This window comes from Culicoides brevitarsis, chromosome 2 (genome assembly GCF_036172545.1).
Source record: "Culicoides brevitarsis isolate CSIRO-B50_1 chromosome 2, AGI_CSIRO_Cbre_v1, whole genome shotgun sequence".
NCBI lineage: Eukaryota > Metazoa > Arthropoda > Insecta > Diptera > Ceratopogonidae > Culicoides > Culicoides brevitarsis.
Window position 1 is genome coordinate 4,036,986 of NC_087086.1, and position 26,219 is coordinate 4,063,204.

General features: G+C 32.9%; 8 protein-coding genes across 11 annotated transcripts; 4 read left to right on the plus strand and 4 right to left on the minus strand.

The window, feature by feature from the left end:
- The first annotated feature begins 2,960 nt into the window (after positions 1-2,960).
- LOC134832688 (uncharacterized) lies at positions 2,961-8,915 on the plus strand. The gene is made up of 5 exons (XM_063846799.1): positions 2,961-2,990; positions 3,060-3,227; positions 4,027-7,720; positions 8,287-8,488; positions 8,550-8,915. The coding sequence occupies exons 1-5, from the start codon at positions 2,972-2,974 to the stop codon at positions 8,850-8,852; spliced, it is 4,386 nt and encodes a 1,461-aa protein (XP_063702869.1). The 5' UTR covers positions 2,961-2,971; the 3' UTR covers positions 8,853-8,915.
- Positions 8,916-9,558: 643 nt separating this feature from the next.
- LOC134830849 (uncharacterized) lies at positions 9,559-10,509 on the minus strand. Its single transcript, XM_063844448.1, has 2 exons — positions 10,384-10,509; positions 9,559-10,327 (listed from the first exon to the last, which is right to left on the minus strand). Exons 1-2 carry the CDS (start codon positions 10,418-10,420, stop codon positions 9,582-9,584), a joined length of 783 nt encoding a protein of 260 aa, XP_063700518.1. The 5' UTR covers positions 10,421-10,509; the 3' UTR covers positions 9,559-9,581.
- A 2,292-nt stretch (positions 10,510-12,801) lies between these two features.
- On the plus strand, positions 12,802-14,283 carry LOC134828365 (E3 ubiquitin-protein ligase CHIP). The gene is made up of 6 exons (XM_063841311.1): positions 12,802-12,970; positions 13,034-13,160; positions 13,350-13,548; positions 13,605-13,746; positions 13,816-13,978; positions 14,041-14,283. The coding sequence occupies exons 2-6, from the start codon at positions 13,041-13,043 to the stop codon at positions 14,281-14,283; spliced, it is 867 nt and encodes a 288-aa protein (XP_063697381.1). The 5' UTR covers positions 12,802-12,970; positions 13,034-13,040.
- On the minus strand, positions 14,194-17,185 carry LOC134828364 (pescadillo homolog). The gene is made up of 3 exons (XM_063841310.1): positions 17,032-17,185; positions 15,420-16,967; positions 14,194-14,749 (listed from the first exon to the last, which is right to left on the minus strand). Exons 1-3 carry the CDS (start codon positions 17,050-17,052, stop codon positions 14,486-14,488), a joined length of 1,833 nt encoding a protein of 610 aa, XP_063697380.1. The 5' UTR covers positions 17,053-17,185; the 3' UTR covers positions 14,194-14,485.
- Positions 17,186-18,199: 1,014 nt separating this feature from the next.
- Positions 18,200-21,808, plus strand: LOC134832137 (threonine--tRNA ligase 1, cytoplasmic). Of its 3 annotated transcripts, none has more exons than XM_063846046.1 (4): positions 18,200-18,232; positions 18,902-20,272; positions 20,919-21,510; positions 21,573-21,808. In XM_063846046.1, exons 1-4 carry the CDS (start codon positions 18,215-18,217, stop codon positions 21,716-21,718), a joined length of 2,127 nt encoding a protein of 708 aa, XP_063702116.1. In that variant the 5' UTR covers positions 18,200-18,214; the 3' UTR covers positions 21,719-21,808. The 3 variants fall into 3 exon arrangements, with proteins under 3 accessions (XP_063702116.1, XP_063702115.1, XP_063702114.1); XM_063846045.1 differs by lacking the exon at positions 18,200-18,232 and adding an exon at positions 18,415-18,515; XM_063846044.1 differs by lacking the exon at positions 18,200-18,232 and adding an exon at positions 18,524-18,707.
- Positions 21,793-22,474, minus strand: LOC134832152 (large ribosomal subunit protein bL27m). The gene is made up of 3 exons (XM_063846068.1): positions 22,330-22,474; positions 22,110-22,276; positions 21,793-22,049 (listed from the first exon to the last, which is right to left on the minus strand). The coding sequence occupies exons 1-3, from the start codon at positions 22,391-22,393 to the stop codon at positions 21,846-21,848; spliced, it is 435 nt and encodes a 144-aa protein (XP_063702138.1). The 5' UTR covers positions 22,394-22,474; the 3' UTR covers positions 21,793-21,845.
- LOC134832149 (GILT-like protein 1) lies at positions 22,455-24,433 on the plus strand. Of its 2 annotated transcripts, XR_010162044.1 has the most exons (3): positions 22,455-22,646; positions 22,715-23,411; positions 24,386-24,433. XR_010162044.1 is itself a non-coding variant. In XM_063846064.1 (2 exons), exons 1-2 carry the CDS (start codon positions 22,554-22,556, stop codon positions 23,309-23,311), a joined length of 690 nt encoding a protein of 229 aa, XP_063702134.1. In that variant the 5' UTR covers positions 22,455-22,553; the 3' UTR covers positions 23,312-23,902. The 2 variants fall into 2 exon arrangements, 1 of the variants encoding a protein (XP_063702134.1); XM_063846064.1 differs by lacking the exon at positions 24,386-24,433 and having other exon boundaries at positions 22,715-23,902.
- On the minus strand, positions 24,402-26,173 carry LOC134832143 (ruvB-like helicase 2). Its single transcript, XM_063846056.1, is given in 3 exon segments — positions 24,402-25,084; positions 25,086-25,876; positions 26,066-26,173. Coding segments are annotated over 2 exon segments (1,398 nt in total). The 5' UTR covers positions 25,854-25,876; positions 26,066-26,173; the 3' UTR covers positions 24,402-24,454.
- Between the last annotated feature and the right edge of the window lie 46 nt (positions 26,174-26,219).

The window sequence follows — 26,219 nt, forward strand, 5'->3', positions numbered from 1 at the left end:
TTTATGTAAATATTTAGTGAAAAGAAAATTGTAAACTAAAATGATGTTATACTCTTTCGAAATAAAATTTCCGTGATGATGAATTTTCGGCATAAAAAAATTAATAAAAATAATAATAATTATTAAAAAATTCGTTGTATCTACAAAATAGAGGAAAAACTATATTAATTGTAAAAAACAGCACTGAATGACAAAGAAAGTATGTTTAACGTAAATTGATATATGAAATGTCTTCCAATGAAATAAAAAATTAAATTTAAATAAAAAAAAACATTTATTACTTATATCTATAACATTAATCTAATCTTAAAAAAGAAAAAAAAACTAATTATTATTATTAAATTTAAACTTAACATTATATTGCTACATACATAAACTTAAAAAAAAAAACTATAAAACTTGGCTTTCTCTGAATTTTTTTACACAAAAAATTCAATTTTACATTTTTTGTTCGGGAAAATTTTTAAAAATAAAAAATAACGGATCAGAAAACAATAAAAACAGGTCATATCCAATTAAAATAAATAATTAACAGCAATCAACTCACCATATCATCGATTAATATACATATTGACAAGTTCCATATCAAATCAAGCAAAAAAAAAAAGTTTTTAAACGAGTTTTGATCATTTTTTGTGTAAATATAAAAAAATTACAATAAATGAAATGAAAGTTTTCCTGAGTAAAAAAAATAATTCCAACAAATTTACGTTAACAGAAAAAAAATTGAAGTCGAGACAGGATGATAATAATAATAACTAAATAAAAATACTAAAGATTAAGGTTGAAATAATAAAAAATATCAAATTATTTATTATTATTATTATCGAAAAAAAATTTAAATATTAAAAAATATAGCATAAATAATTAAATGACTATAATATTAAATAATAAAAAAAAAATAATTAATTTAAAAAAAGGATAAATATTAAATTATATCGATTCATAAGGAAAGCAAAAAAAAAATAATAAATGATAATAAAATATAAATAATAAAAAAAAGGTTAATGACTTTCTTTTTTTCGGCATAGTAGACAAAAATTCATTCAAGGTAACTTTTTTTTATGTAACACACACGAATAAATTAGTAGAACGATGATAACAAAACGAAAAAAAAAATCTTCAAGTCCAAGGTTATCTTAATTTTTTTGCTTTCTCCGTTTCTTATTACTTTGTTTGTCTCGTCGTCGTCGTCATTTGCAAAGTTTTTCATCATCCTCACAAATGTCGAGACTTCCTGTCGTTTGCTTTTCGCTATAAATGCAGCTAAAAATATTAAATGCTCTTTCACGGATGTCATTTCCAGGCTCATCAATGCAAACATTGAGCCAACCCATGATCTAAAAAAAAATTTTTAATAAAATTTTAATGAAATTTTATTTTTTTCAGTTAAAACTTACAAGATTTTGATATTTTGGGGGAATTTTCTTCTCAATTATTGACATGTCCTCCGGCGCGACACCATTTTCGTCAAAAACTCCGAGTGTTTTGAACATGCAAACGTAGTAATTGACATGAGCTTCGTTGTTTTTGTCGGGATTCAAGCGGAAACGCATCAAATTGTTCCCTTCGGGGTTTTGGAGTTTAACGGAGCGTTGACATTTTCTTGCTTGACGAATGTATTCGGAGACACTTGCATCTTTAACTTTATTTCGGTTGTCTTTTTTGGGAGCAGCGTGCGTTAAAGCGATGAAAATGACAAAAATCACAAAAAATCGGGACATCGTCGATGACTTTCGGAGCGAGACTGAAAAAAAGTATTAGAAATTATGCATTTTTTTGACATAAAAAGGGCTTTAGAGTGCATGAAAGATGAAAAAATGCATCAATTTTTAATTTTTTCCGCTTTCAGTAACGGGCCAACCTATAAAATGTTAAACAAATATTTAAGCACTTTCGATTTTTTTCAATTTTTGGTCGTTTCTGTACATGTAACGTACGCAACTTACCTTCAAACGTGTTTTTATCGCCGATTTTTTATCCACTTTCTTCGAAATCTCTTTTTTTCAGAGCGTTTCAGTATCATTTTTGTCTCTTACAATGTCGCACTTGCATTATTTCTTCATTTTTTCGGCAATTTTATTCTTTGTCGTTGCTGATGAGACGAATTCTCGTCCTCGACCAACGCGACGCGAACGAATTGATCTCCTGAAACACAGTAGAGCTTGTTCAAAGAATTAAATTTCCCCAAAAGTGACGCAAATCGACTCATCAAGGGATATTTGGATCGTTCTGACGAGGAAGCGCAATGTTTTGTCAAGTGTGTTTACACAGCGGTTCGCATAATGAACGAAAAAGCCGACATCGATGAGGAGCGTTTGAAGAAATTGTTGCCAAAAACGATTTTTCCGCCGGAAAAACTTGAAGGATGGATCGCGGCATGTCGTGAAGTCCCATATAAAACGCCGTGTGAACGCGCTTACAACACTTATGCTTGTTTCCTGAAGCAAGTTTGGCCTGACTCGACAACGACGACAGCTGAGGATGCGATTCCTGTGGGCGATCAGTTTAAACAAACAAAAGATGAGGTCATTATTAATGGAATGGCGCTCATTAACTATGGCAAATATTGATAAAACAAAAGTTAATAAAGTATTTTTTTAAATTATTCTGCGAAAAAAATTGTTTTTTTCTAATTCACCGTCAAAACATAATTTAATCGAGAACTTTTCATGCGCGAACTTCGATAATTCTTAATAATCTCTTGCATGGAAACCGAAGAAAGTAGATTAAAGACAATAAAAAATAATATAATTGGACATAAATTTTTACTATCTTTGCGATTTTTTTTTATTCTTCCGAACAATTCTTGCATAAGAACCGAAAAAAATAAGATTAGATAATTTCACGAAGTCCTCTCGTGTGTCGCAAGAAGAAACCTATAAAAGGTGTCGTTCTTGAGAATTTTTGTCACTTTTTAATTTGCCGTTAGCGGGAGAGCAAAAAGTAGTGAATAAGAATTTGGCAAAAAATGAAGGTTTTCTTAGTGTGTAAGTGCAAAAAGATGAAATAAAAGTGAAAAAAGTGAATTAAAATATTTTTTTGAATATTTCTTGCAGTATCGGCCTTATTGGCTGTAGCATGCGCCTATGATGTCTTTTTCCTCCACGGAGATGGACATGATGAGGTTGTCTTCAAATACGAATCCGATGTTCGTACTGCCGTGATTGATCCACACGTTACCGCATCGCAATTCAAATTGCGCGGTGACTTGCACATTCGTAATGGTAAGTTATTTTTTTGGAAATTTTCTAAAAAAATAAAATTTTAAAATAACAAATTAAAAAAAAATAATTTTTACTTTTTTCCAATTAATTTTTTTATGCTTTTAAATAAATTTTTTTGTATAAAAAATTTTTAAATTAATAAATAAATGTATTTTTAAATTAAATTAAAATTTTTTAAAAAAATTTTAATTTTTGCATTAAAAAGTATTTTAATTAAATTTTTATAATTTTTGACATAAAAAAAAAATAAAATTAAATTTCTAAAAATAATTTTAATAATTGAACTAAAAAAAAATAAATTTTCAAAAATTTTCTTTTTTTTTGAATAATTTTTTTTAAATCTATTTTTCACGTAAAAAATACCCAATTGAATTAAAAAATAAGAAAAAAAATAATAAAATGTAATAAATTGAATTTTAATTTTTAAATTATATATTTAATATTTAATTTTTCGAAATTAATTAATTTTTATGAATTTTTAATGAAAGAAAATAAAAAATTAAATTAAAATTCAAGACTAAAAATAATTTTTTTTTAATTTGATTTTTTTGAATTTTTAATCAAAAAATTTTTTTTTAACTATTTGAATTAAATCAAGTCAAAATAAAAAAAACAAAAAGCTTTAAAATTGGGTTTTGTAAAATTTTTAATATTTGAAAAACATTTTTTTTGCTTGGTTTGAATTAATTAGAATTTTGTGTTAAATAATTTTCAAAATTTTAGTAAATATATCAAAAAATCTAAAATAAAAAAATTAAATTAAATAACAAATAATAAAATTTACCTTTTCATTTCACAGACAAAGCTGGCAACGGAACAATCTACTGGTTGAAGAACGTCGAAATCTACGCCTATAACGGCGAAGTTGAATTCTACCATCACGACGTCGATGGATGGGTTCCTCTTCCCAAAGAATCCGAAGCCTACTTGACACCCTTCTACGTTGGCTATTCCGAATCCGGTTTGGTGCATGACATCATGTTCCAAAAAGACGAACCCGAATGGACCTACAACTTGAAGAAAGCCATCGCCTCCATGGTTCAATTGGACTATGCTCGCGTCGTCAAAGAAGCCAAGAAACACCCATATGCCTTCCACGTAACCGAACACACGATCTACGGCGTTTGCGATGTCTCCTATTCCGTCGTACCTCACGAAAAGGAATATGTCATCACGAAATACTTCGACCCGAAACACTGCGATGGCGAGTACAAAGACGTTTACACGAACGTTGTTGCCCATCAATGCCACGAAGATCACGACGACAGTTACCGCACACCCAACAAGAAGGTCTTCCATGTCACCAAAGAGGGAGTTTTGGAAGAAATCCATTCGTCATCGCAAATCTTCGTCTACCCCTTGAAGGTTCAAGAAAACTTGCAAGTCGTTTATGTCAACCAAACCTTCGAATTTGTCAAGTACGTCAAGCCCGAAGAAACTATCGATGTCAGCAGCTTTGTCGTTTACTACCCAGTCTACTTCCGCATGCCTCATGTCGATGAATTGATGAACGTGCCCGATTACACTTTCGGTCGCAAAGTTGTCGATGTCGAATCGTACGTCACGAAAGTCGTCGAGATGTTCCACGAAGCTGTCGAATACGTTCAAACGATCAACTTTGAAAATACTGCTCCTCATACCAAGGAAGGTCTTGTCATTAGTCGCATCGTCAAGTTCATGAAATACTTCGATGTTGAGCATTTCGACAAAGTTTACGCTATTTTGGTTAAGAACACGCAACCCAAAGATGTTGTCGCCTTGGAAATGTTCTACAAAATCTTGCCTAATGTTGGAACTCGCCCATCAGCGTTGTTCGTGAAGAACTTGGTTGTTGCCAACAAGACGAAAGATTACATTGCTGCTGCTATGTTGTATACTTTGGGCATCAACATGCACGTTCATACCGAAAAAGTTTTGACTGAATTGGAAGAACTCATCCATTTGGAGGGAAAAGTCAAGCCTGAAGTTCATCATGCTGCTGTCTTGACTTATGCTACTTTGATCTACGAAACGTACAAAGATCACGAAGAATCGCCCGTTTTGGAGAAATACATCAAGGAATACTATACTCACTTGACAACTGCTACCAAATACGAAGAGAAACTCGTTTGGTTGCAAGGTTTGGCCAACATTCGTATCGGATCCGTTTACAAATTGTTCGTGCCTATTGTTCATGGCGAAGAAGTCTTCCCCTATGACCGCCATTTGCGCGTTCATGCCATCTGGAACATCATCCATCCATTGCAAGACAAGCACGTTGAAGCTTTCGAGATCTTCTGGCCTGTTCTCGTCGACAAATCGTTGCACATTGAATTGCGCGTCGCCGCTTTGAAAGGATTGATGGCAACTTCAAGCACCCAACAATTGTACTACATCTTCCAATACATGCAAACGGTCCATTGCCCCCATTTGTACAACTTCTTCTACACTGCTGTCAAGAATTTGGCTCACAGCGAGATCTACTGCGACATCCGTACCAACATAACCTCATTCGCCGAACAAGTTGAACAATACTTCCAAAATGCTCCTGTAGATGTCGGCACAAGCGCCTGGATCCGTGATTACATCGATGAAGACTATGGCGTCGGATTCTCCGTTTACGGAAACAGCATTGCCAACGAAAAAACCAACGAAATCAACCAAGTTTTCATGCGTTTCGATAGTCATGTCAGCAACTACTATTACAACAACTTGGCGGTTCACGTGAAATTCGAAGGTATTGAATATCCAGTTGAAACCTTCTTCTCCGACTTGGTTACTTTCTCGCCCGAAACCTTCAAGGGACACTTGTTCAAGAAAACTGGCGAACCTGTGCACGTTGAAATCATTGTGACGCATCACGATCAAGTTGTCTTCGTCAAATACTTCACCGAAGAAGACATCAAGGGCATCTTCACTGCTGACTTCTTCAAGATGATCACAATGTTGAAGTATTTCGTCACCGGAATCCAATATACCGTGCAAAAGGAGGTTATTGTGCCAACTGATGCTGGTTTCACTGCCCAATTCTACAAATATTCGCCCGTTGTGTATCAATTCAAATCGGAAGTGCCTGTTTACAAACCTGAAGATACCCAAGTTACCATCAAGACATCCAAATATTTCCGTATCTGGAATCACGCTACTTATGGAGTTCGCATGTACAATCCTTTGGGCGCTTATACCCAAGGAGTTCGTCGCGTTTATGCCTTTGATGCTAATGTTCCATTGAACTACCAATTGACAGTCAACTACAAGACGCAATCCTTCAAGGTTGTCATGGAGAAACAAGCTACCGAGATCTACAACGTCTTTGGAGTTAAGACCCATGTCAAATCTCAAGTTTATTCTGTCCCTGACAAAAACTCTGATGTTCTTGCCCATACCTGCAAAGATTGCAAACAATACGTTACTGTGACAAAGGGAGATCACTTCAAACATAACACTGAATTGTTCGATGCTCATACCCGATTCAATGGAGCTCAATACTACTTTGGCATGTACGATTGCGAATACACGCCGCAAGACATGAAATCTCACGGACTTGCCATTCCCAAGATGACTTTCGATTTCGTCAAGGAGTTCGGTCATGTGCCATTCAAGAAGTTTGCTGTTCATGCTTGGCAATATTTCCTCAAATCCGCTTACTTGCATCCTCAGGGAACTTGCGGATTGATTGCTTATGTTCGTCCCTGCACTGAACATCCAGTTGATACTTTCGAATTCACTGTCAAGATTGAACGTGAAGAAGACAAACATCATCCTCATATCCCCAATGAACACGAAGTTGTGCCTCACGATCACGTTCACGTCAAATTGAACTTCTCCACGAAGAAAGATTCCGAAGTTGTCAACGAATGGTTCGGCAAAGTTCATTTCCATCACGAATTCGGACATTTGTTCAACGAATTGGAAGTTCACTTCTCCGGAAAGCCTCATGAAGAACATTATTACACAAATTGGTGCTTCGATCGCAAAAAGACCTACAAAAATGAGAAGATTGAGGGCGCTTACAAATTCTACTATGGCGTCTCCGCTGAACGTGAATGCGTCAAGGATGAATTTGTCGCTTCAGTTGATTACACCGCCGAATACAGTCAAGAGCAATTGGAAGAACATGTTCATCATGATGATGCTCATACCTATACTGATTGCCAACCTCATTATCCATGGTCCCATAACAACGAGACGACTTACAACTGCATGTATGCTCACACAACGTTGCGTCATTACAAATATTTCATCAATTATGTCAATGTGCCATCCGAATTCGAATACTATTTCGATAACATTTGGCATTTCTTGGTGACTTCGTACAATCCAAGCTACGTGTTTGAAGCTGAACGTCATGTTGCTGAAGATAGCATTGCTGTTGACTTGTTGTATCCTATTGCGTATCACGAACCTGTTGCTCACGTCGTTGTCAGCCATCACGATCATAGCTATGTCTTCGATGACTTCCCAGTTAGCGACTTCTGGTGGTTCTCGCAACCTGAGAGCTTACATATTCCAAGGTAAGTTTTGTTTTCTTTTTATTTCGCTTTTTAAATATTTTTTCAAAAAAAAAATATTTTTTTTTTATTTCATTTTAAAAATATGTTTTAAATTTTCAAAAATTTTTATTTTACATACTTTTCAATTTTAAAGTTAAAAAAATAATTAATTTCAACCTTCAGTTTTAATTTAATTTAAAAAGATTTTTATTTAATTCTCTAATTATCACAAAATTTTAATTATTTTTTTTTTATTTTTAAATTTATTAAAAAAATTTAATTTTTCAAATATTTTGTTTAAAAAATTTTAATTTTTTAATTTTTTTATCTAATTTTGTATTTTTTGTATTGTATTTAAATTTTATCTAAAAAATTTAAATATTTAAAAAAAAAATTAATGAAAAAAATCAAATTTTTTTTTAACTTTCACTTAAAAAAATTGTTCTGCGATTTTTTTTTAAATTTTTTGTTCAATAAATTTTTTATAAAATTTTAGATTTATTTTTATTAATTTAGAAATTTTTAATTAAAAAATTTGTTCATTTAATTTATTTATTTATTTTAAAAATTTTATTTTATAATTTCAGCTACTTCCGTTGGGTCAAATTCTTGAACGAATACCAAGTTTGCGCTATTTACCCACACGAGCCCGAACACTATTTGCCTCATCATCATCTTGCTAAATTCCCAACCAAGGAATGGCAATTGTATGCTGCCAGCGCACCAACCAACTACACATGGGGCGTTTACGTTCACAAAGTCGAAAACGAACATGATCACGATCAAGTTGTAAGTTCAAAAAAAAAAAATTTTTTTTTCAAAAATTCTTAAAAAAAAATTTTTTTCTCAGGCTGTCAAATTCGTCGTCAACGGACATTGGGTTATTGTTACTCCAAATGTTGATGTTGAGCATACTTATGGTCCCGCTAAATTCCAATTTACCACAGACGATAAGATGTTGCAATACATGGCGACACCATATGAAGACAACGAATTGTTCGGCTTGGAAATGTTCTACGTTAACGACTCGATCTTCTTTACCATCCCACAATACGGCATGATCTGGACCTACGATGGACATATTGTTCGTGTCATCACTACTGATGTTGATCATTACAAATATCACGGTGTTTGCTACGAAGAATCCCATTAAATTAACGTGGGTACGGAAAAGTTCTAAGTTATTAAAAAATATTTAAATGTGTTAGATCGTCAACACGCAATAACTGTGTTGGAATAAAAAAAATTATAATAACTAAAAAAATGTTTTTTTTATTTTACCTATTAAAAGTTTTAAAAGATTTGATTTTGTCTTTGAAAAAAAAAAAATAAAATTACTTCGACACCATTTCTTCGAACATTTCTTCGAAAACATCGAAACATTTTTTTAATCAACTTTTTTAGACGAAAATAGAAAAAATTATTTTTTCATTAAAAAAAAAAAAATAAAATAAAAAATTATTATTAAAAAATTTAATTAATAAACATTAATTAAAAAAAATATTTAAAAATTAAACTAAATTTTTTAGGCGAAAATGAAAAATTTTAATAAATTTTTTTAATATTTTTATCAAAATAATAATTTTAATATTTTTACCAAAATAAAAATTTTAATATTTTTTTTTAAATAAAAAATTTTAATTATTTTTTTTTTAAATTTTAATATTTTTTTTTAAATAAAAATTTTAATTACAAATAAAAAATTATTTTTTTTTTTAAATAAAAATTTTAATAATTTTTTTTAAATAAATATTTTAATAATTTTTTTTAAATAATTTTTTTAATAATTAAAATTTTTTTTAATATTTTTTTTTAAATAATTTTTTTAATATTTTTTAGACAATAAAAAAAATCAAAAATTATCTTTTAAAAAAATATTTATTTATTTCTCCAATAATGGCACAAACAAAGCAGTTTCATTATCATCCATCAACAAAGTTGTATCCCAATCTTCCTTCACTTTCTTACATTTCTTATACACAAATCCGCTTCTGATATTCACATTTTTATCCGGAAATACATCATGCACTTTAATCGCCATCATCACAAAATTCGTCATTTTTCCCTCATCGAAGAAAATTTCCCAATTTTTCGTGCTATCCGTCTTATATTTCGGAAAATCATCATATTTCTCCGTTCCCGTGCATTCCGTAAAATTCCTACTTGCCTCAACTTTGAACTGATTTGCATTGTAAAGCTTTACATCAACCGTTATATTGCAATTTTTTGTCTTTCCATCCAACAAAGTCTTGAAACTCTCATCTTCTTTTGCCTCTTTGACTCTGCGATAATCCATCTGAGCTGACAAAAGAATCGCCTTTTTCGTCGAATACGAGAATTCGTTTTCATTAACGTCGAATTCGGTCCTGTTGAACTTTCCATCGTCGTTAAAAACGACTCTCACGGGATACGGAGTCAAACGACGCGTTTTTGCGAAACTAAAAAGAAGAGAATTGTTGAAATCAGGATCTTCTCGTACTCTAATTTCGCATTTGAAGTCATGTGCGATGGAATTATCGGCTTTTATGTGTTTGTAATAGTACTGATATTCGGTCTGACAATCACGAGAAGCATCATGCAAGTATCCAAAAGGAGAAAAAGCAGCAAATGTTGATTGAAAAACGATCGCTGAAAGTAAAAATAAGAAAATTTTAATGAAAAAAATAAAAATTTTAAAAAATTACCACAGAAAATCAAACAAAATTTATTAATTTGAGACATCTTGACTCGAAACAATGCCCGCAAGTAATGGATTGATGCATCAACAAATCACTCAATTTATAAAATAAACTAGATTACATCTTGTTTGACCTTTAACCAATTTCGAGATAATCAAAATCAGCTGTACCGCAAACGTAATACAGATTTGTAAGTAATTTCACGTGATTTTTTTCAAAAAAGTTCCGCCATACGAACATCGATACACTTAAAAGCCGTCAAATATTCGAAATCGAGAAGGTATGTAGCTAAAAAAAAATTCAATTGCCTTTTAAAGAATATTTTTTTATTTTTTGATTTTAAAATTTTATTTCTGATATTTTTTTTAAATAATTAATAAATTTAATAAGTTTTGTAATTTTTTTTTCAATTTTGTAAAAAATATTTTTCAACAAAATATTTTTTGATTTATTTTAAAATTTATTGAAATTAATTGAAATATCTGTGAAGAGATTTTTTTAAATTAAATATTTATATCAAGAGCAAAAGTACATATATCAAAATCTTGCTCCAAATGGATAAAAATTTTTCTAATTTATTTTTTCATTTTATTCAAAACTTAATTGAAACTGAAAAAAAAAATTTTTTTTCTTTGACATAGTTTTGTTTTGAAAACTAAATCAAGAGAAAAACTGTGTCAAAGCAATTTTTGTCAAATCTTGCTCCAAATGGATAAAAATTTGTCAGAGGGCTCTAATTTATCATATTTATTCATTTTATAACTCAAAACTGCCAAAAAATTGAAACTGAAAAAAATTTTTTCTTTGACATAGTTTTGTTTTAAAAACTAAATCAAGAGCAAAAAAACTGTGTCAAAAACTGTGTCAAAGCAATTTTTGTCAAATCTTGCTCCAAATGGATAAAAATTTGTCAGAGGGCTCTAATTTATCATTTTTAATCATTTTATAACTCAAAACTGCCAAAAAATTGAAACTGAAAAAAATTTTTTCTTTGACATAGTTTTATTTTGAAAACTAAATCAAGAGAAAAACTATGTCAAAAACTGTGTCAAAAACTGTGTCAAAGCAATTTTTGTCAAATCTTGCTCCAAATGGATAAAAATTTGTCAGAGGGCTCTAATTTATCATATTTATTCATTTTATAACTCAAAACTGCCAAAAAATTGAAACTGAAAAAAAATTTTTTCTTTGACATAGTTTTATTTTGAAAACTAAATCAAGGAAAAACTATGTCAAAAACTGTGTCAAAGCAATTTTTGTCAAATCTTGCTCCAAATGGATAAAAATTTGTCAGAGGGCTCTAATTTATCATTTTTAATCATTTTATAACTCAAAACTGCCAAAAAATTGAAACTGAAAAAAATTTTTTCTTTGACATAGTTTTGTTTTGAAAACTAAATCAAGAGCAAAAAAACTGTGTCAAAAACTGTGTCAAAGCAATTTTTGTCAAATCTTGCTCCAAATGGATAAAAATTTGTCAGAGGGCTCTAATTTATCATTTTTAATCATTTTATAACTCAAAACTGCCAAAAAATTGAAACTGAAAAAAATTTTTTCTTTGACATAGTTTTATTTTGAAAACTAAATCAAGAGAAAAACTATGTCAAAAACTGTGTCAAAAACTGTGTCAAAGCAATTTTTGTCAAATCTTGCTCCAAATGGATGAAAATGTGTCAGAGGGCTCTAATTTATCATATTTATTCATTTTATAACTCAAAACTGCCAAAAAATTGAAACTGAAAAAAAATTTTTTCTTTGACATAGTTTTATTTTGAAAACTAAATCAAGAGAAAAACTATGTCAAAAACTGTGTCAAAAACTGTGTCAAAGCAATTTTTGTCAAATCTTGCTCCAAATGGATAAAAATTTGTCAGAGGGCTCTAATTTATCATTTTTAATCATTTTATAACTCAAAACTGCCAAAAAATTGAAACTGAAAAAAAATTTTTTCTTTGACATAGTTTTATTTTGAAAACTAAATCAAGAGAAAAACTATGTCAAAAACTGTGTCAAAAACTGTGTCAAAGCAATTTTTGTCAAATCTTGCTCCAAATGGATAAAAATTTGTCAGAGGGCTCTAATTTATCATATTTATTCATTTTATAACTCAAAACTGCCAAAAAATTGAAACTGAAAAAAAAAAATTTCTTTGACATAGTTTTATTTTGAAAACTAAATCAAAAGAAAAACTATGTCAAAAACTGTGTCAAAGCAATTTTTGTCAAATCTTGCTCCAATTGGATAAAAATTTGTCAGAGGGCTCTAATTTATCATATTTATTCATTTTATAACTCAAAACTGCCAAAAAATTGAAATTGAAAAAATATTTTCTTTATTTATTGCCCTATTTTAATATTTTTACGCCACAGACCTGAAATTTAACTATTTGACATTTGTTTATCACTTTCATTCGTCTCAAAAAAAGAAGAAAAACAACAAACTTCGTCTCCAAATTTCCCGAGTTTTCATCTTTTCCAGCAACTCGTAGCGACAAAAGGAACGTTTTTCGTGTCAATTGAAGAACATCTCGTCATTTTTTCGTTGAACGTGTCGCAAAGAACTCCGTAAAACTGGAAATTACCGACAAATTAAGGTAATCACAAATTTTGGATTTCTTTGTTTATCAGTCTCTGGAATTTTTTTCATTTCATTTTAGGAACAAAATGTCGAAGCACGTCTATTCGACTGCTAATTTGACGGATACAGAGCTAAAGGATCAAGGCAATCGCCTTTTTTCTGCTCGCAAATATGAGGAAGCTGTAAATTGTTACACGAAGGCAATTGTAAGTTTAAAAAAAAAAATTAAATTGGATTAATTTCCTCGTCATTTCTTACGACGACGACAATTGTTATTTTGAGCGAGAAAAAAACAATAAACACGTCGTTGGGTGACATCATAAGCGCTCCCCTCGCTTTGTTAAATTGTTGTTTAATGCTATTATTGACTTTTCACTCGTTTCCATTTTGAACAGATTAAAAATCCGACAAACGGGACTTATTTCACGAATCGCGCTTTGTGTCACATCAAGATGAAGCGATGGGAAAGCGCCTGTCAGGATTGTCGAAAAGCCCTCGAGATGGATCAAAATCTCATCAAAGGTCATTTTTTTCTGGGATTGAGTCTGATGGAGTTGGAGTACTACGATGAGGCGATAAAACATCTGCAGAGAGGTAAATTTCGTAATTTTTTCGTGAAAAATTGAATTTTTCATGAAAAATCTTCGCAGCACACGATTTAGCAAAGGAACAACGCTTGAATTTCGGAGACGATATCGCGTCGCAACTACGTCTCGCACGTAAAAAGAAATTCCAGATTCAAGAAGAGAAACGAATTTGTCAAGAAATCGAGTTGCAGAGTTATTTGAACAAGTAAGTGTCTCGTTAACGTGCCATATTTGTCGCTGTGACTCATCGAAACTCATAAATTTATTTTTTTAGATTGATGCAAGACGATTTAGAATCAAGACTGTCCAAAATTAAACTAGACGAGAACGAGAATGAGGAAAAAATTAAAGAAAAATGCGCAGAATTGGAAGAAGAATTCAAAAATCGCAAAACGGAATTAAATAATATTTTTGCGAAAGTCGATGAAAAACGTCGAGTAAGCAAAAAATTCATTTTTTTGTCTCAAATTTAATTTTTTTCACTTTTTTTTCTCTACAGAAACGCGAAGTTCCCGACTACTTATGTGGCAAAATCAGCTTTGAAATACTTCAGGAACCTGTCGTTACGCCATCGGGCATCACGTACGAGAGAAAAGACATCGAGGAGCATTTGCAACGTGTGGGTCATTTTGATCCCGTTACTCGTGTTAAATTGCAGCAAGATCAATTAATTCCGAATTTCGCGATGAAAGAGGTTATTGACGCGTTCTTGGCGGAAAATGAATGGGCACTTGACTATTGAACTTCTTGAAAAAGAAAAAAAAATCGTTAAAATCCTTTAGGGAACATGGTTAATGAATTATTTGTGAGAAAAAAAAAAGTTAAAATTTTAGGACCAGAAAATATCATTTAACAGTTAAAACGAGTTAATTAGGATAAGTATTACTTTGAATTTAATTATTAATAGCAAAAAAATGAAAGAAAATCATAAAAAAAATAACTTTTTAGGCTTTTGCTTTTCGTTTCGCTGCTTTGAGCTGCGCTCGTCGGTCCTGTTTCTCCTGTGCCTCGATGTCCTTTCGTTTCTTTTGCAACAAAGTCACTTCTTTTGTCTTCGTTTTGCGTTCTTTCAGGAGTTTGTGGTAGAGTTTCTTGTGACGCGGTTTTACCATTCGTGCCATCAAGTTGCCTTCTTGCTCCTTCAGCTTTCGACGTTTCTTCGGATCTTCTTTGTGAACTTTTCCGGGCTTGACAGCCATTTTTTCTTTCTACAATTCAAAAAAAAAAAAAATAAAAATAAAAAAAATATTAAAATTTTATTCTTTGAATTTTTTAGATTTTTTTTAAATATGAAAAAATTGGAATTAAAAAATTTTTTAATTTAATTTAATTAAAAATTAAATTTTCATTTAATTAAAAATTAAATTTTAATTTAATTAAAAATTAAATTATTATTTAAAATTTTATAAAATAACAAAAAATGATTTTTAAAAATTTTTCAAAATTTTTTCTTGTAAAATTTACAAGAGCAAAAAATGAATTCAAAAAAAAATATTTCAACTTCAAAAAAATTTTTTAACATAAAGATTTTTATAAATAAATTTAAAAAAAATCTTTAAAAAATTTTAAATAATTTCTTATTTTTTTTCAAATAAATTATTTTGAGTGAAAAATTTTAATTTAAAATTTTGTAATTCATTTTTTTTGATGAAAAATTTTAAAAATAATTTTTTTTTATTTTTTTTGAAAAAAATATTAGGTAAAATTTTTCTAAATTTTTTAGAAGAGCAACAGTAAAAAATCATTTTTTTTTAAATTTTTGTAATTTCAATATTTAAAAAATTAAAATTTAATTCAAAAATTTGTCAAAATTTCAATTTTTTCTCAAATTTAAGAGATTTTAAGTTCAAAAAAATATTTTTCAAAAAGAAATCTTACCTTTTCAGCTGCAATTTGTTCCGCAGTCTTTTGCACAGGCTCAGTTTCTTCTTCTTCTTCCTCACTTTCCTCCTCATTCTCGTCTTCTAATTCTTCTTTAAAGGCTTGTTCCAACGCATAATCCATCTGTACTTCGTCATTTTCCTCTTGATTTTCCTTCTGCGCAACTTCTTCTTCTTCATCACTCGAAACTTCTTCATCCGAAGGCACATGCTTCTCAACAAGACTCGGATCCCGAAGTGCTTTTTCCTCCAACGGAACGTAATCGTCAGCTCCTGCTTTAACAAACGGCGATAAATGAGGCGGCAACGTCACTCCAATGAAATATTTGTTCGTTGGAAGAAGTTTTCGTTGATTCACTGAATCAAAAATCCATTGAGGTTGCACATAATCTCGCGAAATGTATTTCTTATCCATATTCGGGCGATCGACTATTTGATGTGTAATTGTTTCATCATCCTCATCAAAAGTCGCTCCAATGAAGATATTTTTGTCCCAAGAGACTTTTCCGCCGAAACAACGAATAATGAAGACAAGAGGCTCCCGCGGGACTTCTCGATTGATGAAAAATTTGAGTCCTTTGAACAAATTTTGAAGACGTTTCAAGCTATTACTTTCCTCTTTGAGCTTTTGGAGTTTTTCTGTGTCGCCTTCTCCGGCAAAAAGTTGCAAATCGAGTTCTTCTTCGTCTTCCATTGGGGTTTCGCCGTCGGGATTTTCAGCAGTTTTCATTAAATCGACTGTTAAAGCGGCGATTCGTTCAGAGACAAATGTATTTTCGTCGGTTTGACTTGCCTCGGAGTCAAGTTGAACATTAAAACGCGGCGGATAAATCAAGTTCAAACTGTGATAAAGACGAAAATTGACAAATCCGAGCATAATTGTGTAAAATTCCGTGAAAACTGTCATGATATTGAAGTCAACTTCGTTCTTGGACTGCGGTTGGAAGGGATAATAATGCGGTACAATCCACGTCACGAGTTGTCCTTTGATCTCCGCTTGGAAATAATATCCCTTAATGGAGACAAAAACTTTCCGCAATGCTTTTGCTGCGATAACCCAGTTCATGAACTCCACAGTAAGCCGTCGACAGAGCGCAGTTTCGTCTCTTTTGATGACTTTCAGTGCGGGAAACGTGCTGAACAGGAACAAAAGTGTCAAACAATCATCCAGGTCTTTGATGGCATCAATAAATGTCGGATAACGTTCCTTCACGACGTGATCCAGCTTCATTTTCGGATATTTTTCGATACGAACACGCTTGAGTTTCGCATCTTTGATCGAATGCGCATACTTGATACGACGATTCCAAATTTTAATATCACGCAAAGTCCAAATTAGCGGATCATGAAGCAGGAAATTGATGTCTTTACGATGATACAAGATTTTGATGTCTGTAGCACCGCGTTGAGCCTTGCGACGATTCTTCGGTTCACGAGGATAAATTCCTTTCAAGATGCAAAGACGACGAAAATCGTTCAACGAGAGTTGGAGCTTCTGCAAGGCGTATTTTCGTGTAACATATTGCGTTCCTTGACCGGAATCGTACTAAAAATACAAAAAAAATATTAAAACGAGGTCTGTTAAAACAAAAAAATTCACAAAAACTTACTTTATGAAACCTTTTGACCATTTTCAGGCAAGGTTTTTAATAATTTTGAAGATTTTCAGCAAAAATGAACCTCGAAAGGCTCAAATGAAGTTAATTTCTAACGAAATTAATTAAATTTTAGGGAGAAAAATACCGAGCCACACGATTCACATGTGATGTTGACTCGTAAATGACAAAAAACGAGTTTTGAGGTTATGTTTACAAAACATTTGCACGTGTCAATACTCCTCTGAGACGATTAAAAGTGATAAATTGCATTAAAATTGAGGAGTAACGAAATAAATTTGAAAATTCAGGCTCCAACACGAGAGATCATGACCCAAAAATCCCGCATTTCAAGCTTCATTCCGCTCTCAGAATTCGGAAAAGGCATTTTCAGCACTTCAATTATCTGCGACGACCCTTTACAAGACAAAAATGACGTAATTTTCCGCAAAAATATCGGATTTCCAACTTCGATCGCAACAAAGAAGGCTGATTCAGCAGATTCCGAAGTCTTGTTCAACGAGGAAATGCTGCGAATGGAATTGGCGTTCATGAAAGATAAAGAAATTGATGCGACGCGAGATGTTTTTCAGTCTGAAACAAATGATGATGGATTTTTCATTCGACCTGTTTTAGTTCGCGAGCCTAATTCGCGCCAACCAACGAAGCAAAAAGCTCAAAAACGATCAATTAGCGTCGAGGAAGGTCCTGAAGTCATCAGTAATTGTCATCGCACTGTTTTTCGTACAAATGAGGAGGAAAAAAATGAAGTTCCGAAGACTTTTTATCCTCCAGGCTTCAAATTTCATTCTCGAAAACGTTCTCCGCGAACTACGGAAGAGGAAGACAAAGAATTGGAAAAATTTTATAACTTTATTGATAGTTTCAAATTTGTTCCGCCGCGAAAACAGGTCTCGGTTGGAAAGAAAAATCGCAAAAAAATTGAAATTTTGTAAAATTTAACGAATTTTGATGTAAATAGGAGAGAGAAGATGGATTTTTGAATAAAAGGATGTACTGGCAACTCCTGAAAAAGGACATGCGCGTTATCAGAAAAATATTTCAACATTTTTTAGCGACACATTTTACTTCGTAGGTCAAGATTTTCCGGTAAATAGACTGAATTTTCTGACGCAAGACCCAAAAAATCTTAAAATTTGAGTTTTAAAGCCCTAAAAGTTCTTTCAAAGAACTAAAAATGGGCAAAAATAACAAGGTAAATTTTTGTTTTTGATAAAAAAAATTTTTCAGACAAATTTTAACGTTAAAAATCCTCAAAAAATAATAAAAATTTCGATTTTTATTAAAAATTTTAAATAAAAATCAAATTTTCGTGAATTTCCGAAAGATTCTTCAAACAAAACCCTTTCCCGTATCACGTCACTGCACGTAAAAAGTGAATGTCAAACCCAACGTCAACGAAAGAACACTTTTAAAAAATGGACATCGTGGCGAACGTGGCTGAAAGTGTCGAAAAAGTTCAAATTTCTGGCGATAAGGCATGAAAATTTTCCATTTTTTATCGAAAAATAGCAAAATAAACTTTTAACGAGTCGCCGTAACGTCAAATCATGCGACTTTTGGCAGTGCTAAGACTTGCAAACAGTAGTTACAGTAAAAGTTTACGGCAATTTCTGTGTGCCGCAACACAAACCCATCACAATAACAGAGTCTCCGCATTTGCCTCTCTGGTTTGTAACTTTATTGTTGCGAATTAGAGAATTTTTTAGTCGTTTTTTCATTTGATTTTGTGTCGTTGTCATTCAATCGTGCCACGAGATTGCATGACGAAACTTTTGTTTGCTCTTACGTGACTCATTTTTCAATTCCGGGAATTAATTTTCGACTTTTTTGATGAAATTTTGATAAATTTTTATCTTTTTAGGCCAAAATGCTGAAGAACAAGAAGGAAAAAGCCGCTAATGAGGGCAAAAAAGAAGGAAATTCAGCAGGAGGCGGAAATGGAGGCGAATTAAATCCATGGCCTGCGTATATTCAAGAACGTTTAACCTTATGGGACACGTTGAAGAAGCAATATGACGAAGAATTGACACTCAAACCGAAAGTTTCGATCAACGTTACCTTGCCTGATGGCAAAATTGTCGAAGGAAAATCATGGGAAACGACACCTTTTGACGTCGCAAAGGGAATTTCGCAAGGTTTGGCGGATAATACTGTCATCGCGAAAGTCAATGGGGAGCTTTGGGACTTGGATCGCCCCTTGGAGAAAGACTGCACGCTGCAATTGTTGAAATTTGACGATCCCGAGGCGCAAGCAGTGTTCTGGCATAGCTCCGCTCATGTTATGGGCGAAGCAATGGAACGCATTTACGGAGGGCATTTGTGTTATGGGCCTCCAATCGAGAACGGATTCTATTATGACATGTATTTGGAAGGCGAGAGTGGCATTTCCAACTCGGATTACAAGAAAATGGAAGATGTCATCAAGAAAATCGTCAAGGAGAAACAACCATTCGAGCGACTTGAGATGAAAAAAGCGGATTTACTCAAGATGTTCGACTACAACAAGTTCAAGGTTCGCATTTTGAACGAAAAAGTCAACACAGAAACGACAACCGTTTATCGCTGCGGTCCCTTGATCGATTTGTGTCGCGGTCCGCACGTTCGTAATACAGGAAAAATCAAGGCTTTGAAGATTTTCAAGAATTCCTCGACTTATTGGGAGGGAAAAGCTGATGCGGAGTCTCTTCAACGTGTTTATGGCATCTCGTTTCCCGATGCGAAACAACTTAAGGAATGGGAAAAGATTCAAGAGGAAGCTGCGAAACGAGATCATCGCAAACTTGGCAAGGAACAAGAACTTTTCTTCTTCCACGAATTGTCGCCGGGCTCGTGTTTCTTCCAACCGAAGGGCGCACATATCTACAACACGCTCGTCGAATTTATTCGGAAGGAATATCGCAAGCGAGGCTTTCAAGAAGTCGTTTCGCCAAACATTTACAATGCGAAGCTGTGGCAAACATCGGGACATTGGCAGCATTATGCGGAAAATATGTTCTCGTTCGAAGTTGAGAAGGAAAAGTACGCCTTGAAGCCCATGAATTGCCCCGGACATTGTTTGATCTTCGATCATCGTAATCGTTCGTGGCGCGAATTGCCTTTGAGGATGGCAGATTTCGGGGTTTTGCACAGAAATGAGTATTCGGGAGCCTTGACGGGACTTACTCGAGTACGGAGATTCCAACAAGATGATGCCCATATCTTCTGTACGCCGGATCAGATTAAACAGGAAATCGTAAGTAGCTATTTTTATATTTTTTACTATAAAATAATCATTGAAAATTAATTCAACAATTTTTAAAAAAATAATAATTTATTATTTATTTTTTTTTAATTTTGAAAATAAAATTTAAAAAATAATTTAATTATTTAAATAAAAATTAATTATTAAATTAAATTAAATCATTGCATTAAAATAATAATTTATTAAGATAAAAAATTATTTTTTGTAGAAAAAATTTTTTTTTATAACTTTCAATTTTTTTAATTATTTTTCAAAAAATAAAATAAAAAAAAATCGAGCTAAATAAATTACAAGTAAAAGAAAAGAAAAATTAATTAACGATTAAAATTTGAGAAAAATTATTTTTAATTTTAATTTTATTTTTTTTCCTCAAAGTTTACTACTATTTTTTTATTCTAATTTTTATTCTTTTTTTTGTAAAAAAATTATTTAAAAATTAGAAATTCATACAAAATTAATTTTTTTTTATTTTTTATGAATATTTTTATTTTTTAAAAAAATTGTAATTATTTTTAACTTTTAATTAATTTCAAAACATTTTTAGTTTTCAGATAATTTTTTAAAAATATTTTTAATTAATTTTATTTCTTTGAACAAATTTTTGATAAAAAATATTTTTTTTTATTTTTTTTTTTAGAATGGATGCCTCGATTTCTTGCGTTCCGTGTACACAAAATTCGGATTTACCTTCAAGTGTGTCCTTTCAACACGCCCCGAGAAATTCTTGGGCGAAATTGCTGTTTGGGATGATGCTGAAAAGGCTCTTAGCGAAGCTCTCGACAACTTTGGGCAAGAATGGAAGTTAAATCCGGGCGATGGCGCCTTTTATGGACCCAAAATCGACATTACCATTCATGACGCGCTCAAACGTGCTCATCAATGCGCAACTATCCAACTCGATTTCCAACTCCCAATCCGCTTCGATTTGGGTTACGTTTCCGACACAGGCGAAAGAAAGCGTCCCGTTATCATTCATCGCGCCATTCTCGGATCTGTCGAACGCATGATTGCTATTTTAACGGAAAATTACGCAGGAAAATGGCCTTTCTGGTTGTCGCCGCGACAAGTTATGGTTGTGCCTGTTGCCCCGTTGTACAACGAATATGCGCAAAATGTGACAAAGAGACTTTTCGAAGCTGGATTCATGGCAGAGAGTGATACTGACACCGGCGACACGATGAATAAGAAGATTCGAAATGCACAGTTGGCACAATATAACTTCATTTTGGGTAAAAATATTTAATTTTTGTCTTCAAAAAATAATTTTTTAATGAAATTTTAATTTTTTTAGTTGTCGGCGAGAAGGAAAAGACGTCAGAAACCGTAAATGTTCGTACAAGAGACAACAAAGTACATGGCGAAGTCTCCGTTGACGAGTTAATCCAAAAATTAAACAAGATTCGTGATGATTTCGTGATCGGAGAAGATACTTTCTAAATGAAATCGCTCATTAACCGTCGTACTACTAACATTTATCCTTAAAAAACGTAAATTATAAATAAAATTCTTGCTTCATCTTACAAACGAACTAAATTTTTGCTTTTTATTGCAATTTTAAACTATTTTAGACCTCATCAACCAACTTGAATCGATTATGCTGAGGTAAGGGGATGATATTAAACACTTTTTTGTAGATGGTTTGTCCTTCTCTGCCCGCATAATTGTGTTTAATGAACGTATGATCCCAATTTGGGTCGATTTTCTCACAAGACATCACAACTCGACCATGTTCCAAGGCAAAAAGATTTCCATTTTTACCGATTCCAACCTAAAAAATCCTCAAATTGATCAAAAAAACGAAAAATTTCGAAGAAAAATCAAAAATTACGTTCAATCCGGGATGAAATCTCATCTGCATAAACTGCATTGCCAAAATTGAGCCTTGTGAAACATATTCGCCATCCCAAACTTTTATTCCGCGATGTTTTCCTTTCGTCTTCGACTTGCGATTTCTCGTCGAGCCAGCAGTCTTTTTACTCGCATTACGAATCGTTTCTGAAAAATCTCAAATTTTAACAATTTTCAACTCGAGAAAAAGGAAAACTCACGTAAAACTGTGTCGTTGGTTTGCAACAACTTCGATTTTACAGCTTCGAGGATGCGGAAACTCATTTTTTAAGGAAAAATCCTCGCGAGTTTCAATATTTATGTGTCAAACAAACGTCAAGTAGTTGTCAAAGTGCTGAAAAAACGACAACATCACCGGATTTCGTCTTTTTCGTTTGTTTTTGAGGGATTTTGAGGCAATTTATCAGGCAATTTGTGTGAAAAAATGTCCAAAAAACTGATCCGTGTGCTCATAATAGCATTCATCCTTGTGATATTTTGGCTTATCTTCCAATATATGCAAGAAAAGCAATTCGAGGTTTGTTGACTTTTTCGTTTTACGTGTAATTTTTCACTGATTCGTCACTTTTTTACCAAAATTTATAGGAGGAACAATTGGATTTCAAGCCGGCGGGAGCTCCCGTTGTCGTTACTGTCTTCTACGAAGTCCTTTGCCCGGATTCCAAGAACTTTGTTGTGAAGCAATTGTCGACGGCATACAAGAAACTACCTCATTTAGTCGATATCGCCTACGTTCCTTATGGCAAAGCCATCACGCGTGTTACCAAAGACGGAAGTCTCGAGTTTGATTGTCAACATGGGCCCATCGAGTGCGAAGGAAACATCGTTCATGCTTGCACCGTTGATGTCATTGCCGATCCAACGATGCGTATAAATCTCGTCGCTTGCATGATCGCGGATAATATGCTGCCCAAAGACTCATTCCATCGATGCGCCAAAGAATTTGGCGTTCACGAAACAGAAAGCACAAAAATTATCGCGTGTTCAGAGTCGCCGCATGGCAAGGAGCTGCTCAAAGTGTATGGCGAACAAACAGCAGCGCTCAGACCAAAAATCAGCTTCATTCCAACTGTGTTGCTGGATGGCTCGCAACGAAGTCAAGCAGCGATTTTGAAGAATTTGAAACAGGAAATTTGCGAAGTGTTGACGAATAGAGGGACACCGCCCGAAGTTTGCACTTGATATAATCCGTTTGAGGGATTGTTCGATGCATGGGATAGTTTCAAATCGCACTTTAAGCTAAGGAAATTCTCTTAATTTTTTCTCTGAGATTCAAGACTGTGTAAATATGGACTTGTTTTCTTATTAAGTAAGTCGATGCAATAATTGAAAATGTTTTGAATTTCGAAAAATTGAGAGAAAAAGTCATTTCGAGATCGAAAAATTTCATTTCCAGATTAAAAAATTTACTTAAAAAGCTAAAAATTCATTGTATGAACTAAAAAATTCATTTTGTGATCTACAAATTTTATTTCGAGATAGAAAAAGTTCATTTCAAGAGCTATAAATTCACTTCATGAACTAAAAAATTCATTTCGAGATCTAAAAATTTTTTTCGAGATAGAAAAAGTTCATTTCAAAAGCTATAAATTCACTTCATGAACTAAAAAATTCATTTCGAGATCTAAAAATTTTTTTCGAGATAGAAAAAGTTCATTTTAAGAGCTAAAAATTCACTTCATGAACTAAAAAATTCATTTCGAGATCTAAAAATTTTTTTCGAGATAGAAAAAGTTCATTTTAAGAGCTAAAAATTCACTTCATGAACTAAAAAATTCATTTCGAGATCTAAAAATTTTTTTCGAGATAGAAAAAGTTCATTTTAAGAGCTAAAAATTTATTTTATAAAAAAAAAATTATTTCTAAGTCGAACATGCATTCCATGAAACAAAAATTCCATTTTGATATCAAAAATATAAAACTAAAATTTTACTAAATGTTTATTTTAAGAGCTTGGCAGCTCACTTCGAGATCGAAAAACTTAATTTTAAAATTTTTAAACTCATTTCGAGACTTAAAAATTAAATTTCAAGATTGAAAAATGCACTTCAAGAGCTAAAAATTCATTTTATGGAATTTGAAAGTTCATTTCGACTTCTAAATAATTTGTTTCGAGATCGAAAAATTTCATTTCGAGATCGAAAAAATAAATATGAAGAAATTTAAAACATTTTCAATTATTGCATCGACCTTATTTGTTGTTGTATAAATATTTAAACAATTTTTTTTGTAAATCGATTGATATTGATGCCATAGAAAGGAAAGAAAATACTTAAAGGAAATAAATTTTATTTATCATCATAGCATATCGAGTGTTAAAATTACTTAGTTGACATCCATTTGTTCTCCTTTGGGAATCGAATCGTTAATTTCGTTGAACAAATACGCATCTTGATGCTCCTTCATGATGTTGCTCGAACGATTTTCATCCAAAAAGAGATTAAAAACCTTCTTCACGTCTTCCATCAAAACTTCCGTTGCCTTACGACGCTTCGCTACCAAATTACTCGTCGTGATAAGTTGGATGGCATACCGCAAACTTGTTTCGATACCAATTTTAGTGAGAATAGTCAACGCATTTTCGTGCATTTGACAATCTTCTTCTTCGCAACGAATCTTCAAAATTTCTTTCACTTCTTTTTCGGTGTAGGGAACTGTGCGAATGATTATCATGCGATCGAGTAAATCGATTGGAATGCCATGAGGACTGCGATAGTTCGTGCCACGAATACGAGTGATGCCCCGATTTGTTGCCATGATGACAACGGGAGCCATATCCGATTCCAAAGCGCGATTCAAGTACGAGAAACACTCGATGTCGAGCATATGAGCTTCGTCAAGGAACAAAACGCCCGGATTTATCTCAGCTTTTCCCTCTTCGCGCCATTCCAAGACTTTGTTATTGATTTGATCGCGAACTTCTTGCTTAATTTCGCCCGTGTCGCCCGAAAATAAGCGCGAGGAAGCCGTGTGTGCGGGAGTTTATGACGTCAATTTCGTGCAAAGTCACTGTATGAACGACTTCTTTGCGTTTTTGCAACTCCCCGTCGGGACATTGAACGAAACGGGTTTGTGCTCCGGTAGCGTCGTAATCACGAGCTCGCGTAAAACTCCGTCCCAACTTGCTAACTTTGCCCGAAGCTTTGTCAATTGTGATGACATCGCCTGCCTGAACCTTTTCCTTCATGAAACATTCGATGATTTTGTTGCCCAAATCGTAACTTGTCTCCATTTCCGTCGTTTTTAACGTAACTTTGCCGATTTTCTGGCCGGTTCCTGTTGCGGGACGATCAATTTGGATCTCAACAACTTCTCCCTCAATGACTTCCGTTTCCTCCTTGATGCGAATCCCGATACTTTTACGCAGCGCTTGCGACAGTGCCTCCGTTTTGCTCATTTCAAGCGAATAAATTTCCGATCCCGACATACTCGTGAAGGGAGTTTCCGTGCCTAAAGCTTGTGCCATCGCTACCGCAATCGCAGTTTTGCCGGTTGATGGTTCGCCGGCAAGTAAAACGCAACGACCTGCGATTTTTCCTTCGCGTACCATTTGAACGACAATTCCGGCAGCACGACGAGCATCTTTTTGCCCGACCATGCCTTGAGAAACGGCACGCGCTTCAAGCACATCATCCAATCCGAGACCTCGAATGTGAGAATGAGCGCCAATTCGTTCGATTCGCGTGATATCACGGATTTCGAGTTTATCCAAATTTTCAACCATCTTCACGGGGCTTCAAAATTTATCTAAAATGAAGGAAAAATTGTTAGTTTTAAAAGCAAACATTGAAATCAAGTTGCTAAGTAACAAAAAAAAAGTTGAATTAAATCCGGGAAATATTCGAGAAAATGTGCGTCACTGAATTTCATTAAAAAACTTCTCGAAAAATCCTCATGGATTTAAATTTTCATGATTTTTCTCTTCCCGACACTTACTTTTAACGAATTTCACTATTTTTTCCTGATTTTTTCGCTTATTTCTTCAATTTTTCGAATTAAATGCGCTTCGTATGTTTTCAAGCGTTTGCCTTGTTTACGTTCAATTTTTGAGGTTATCTGCTTGTAAACAAACTTCAAGTCAAAAATGTAA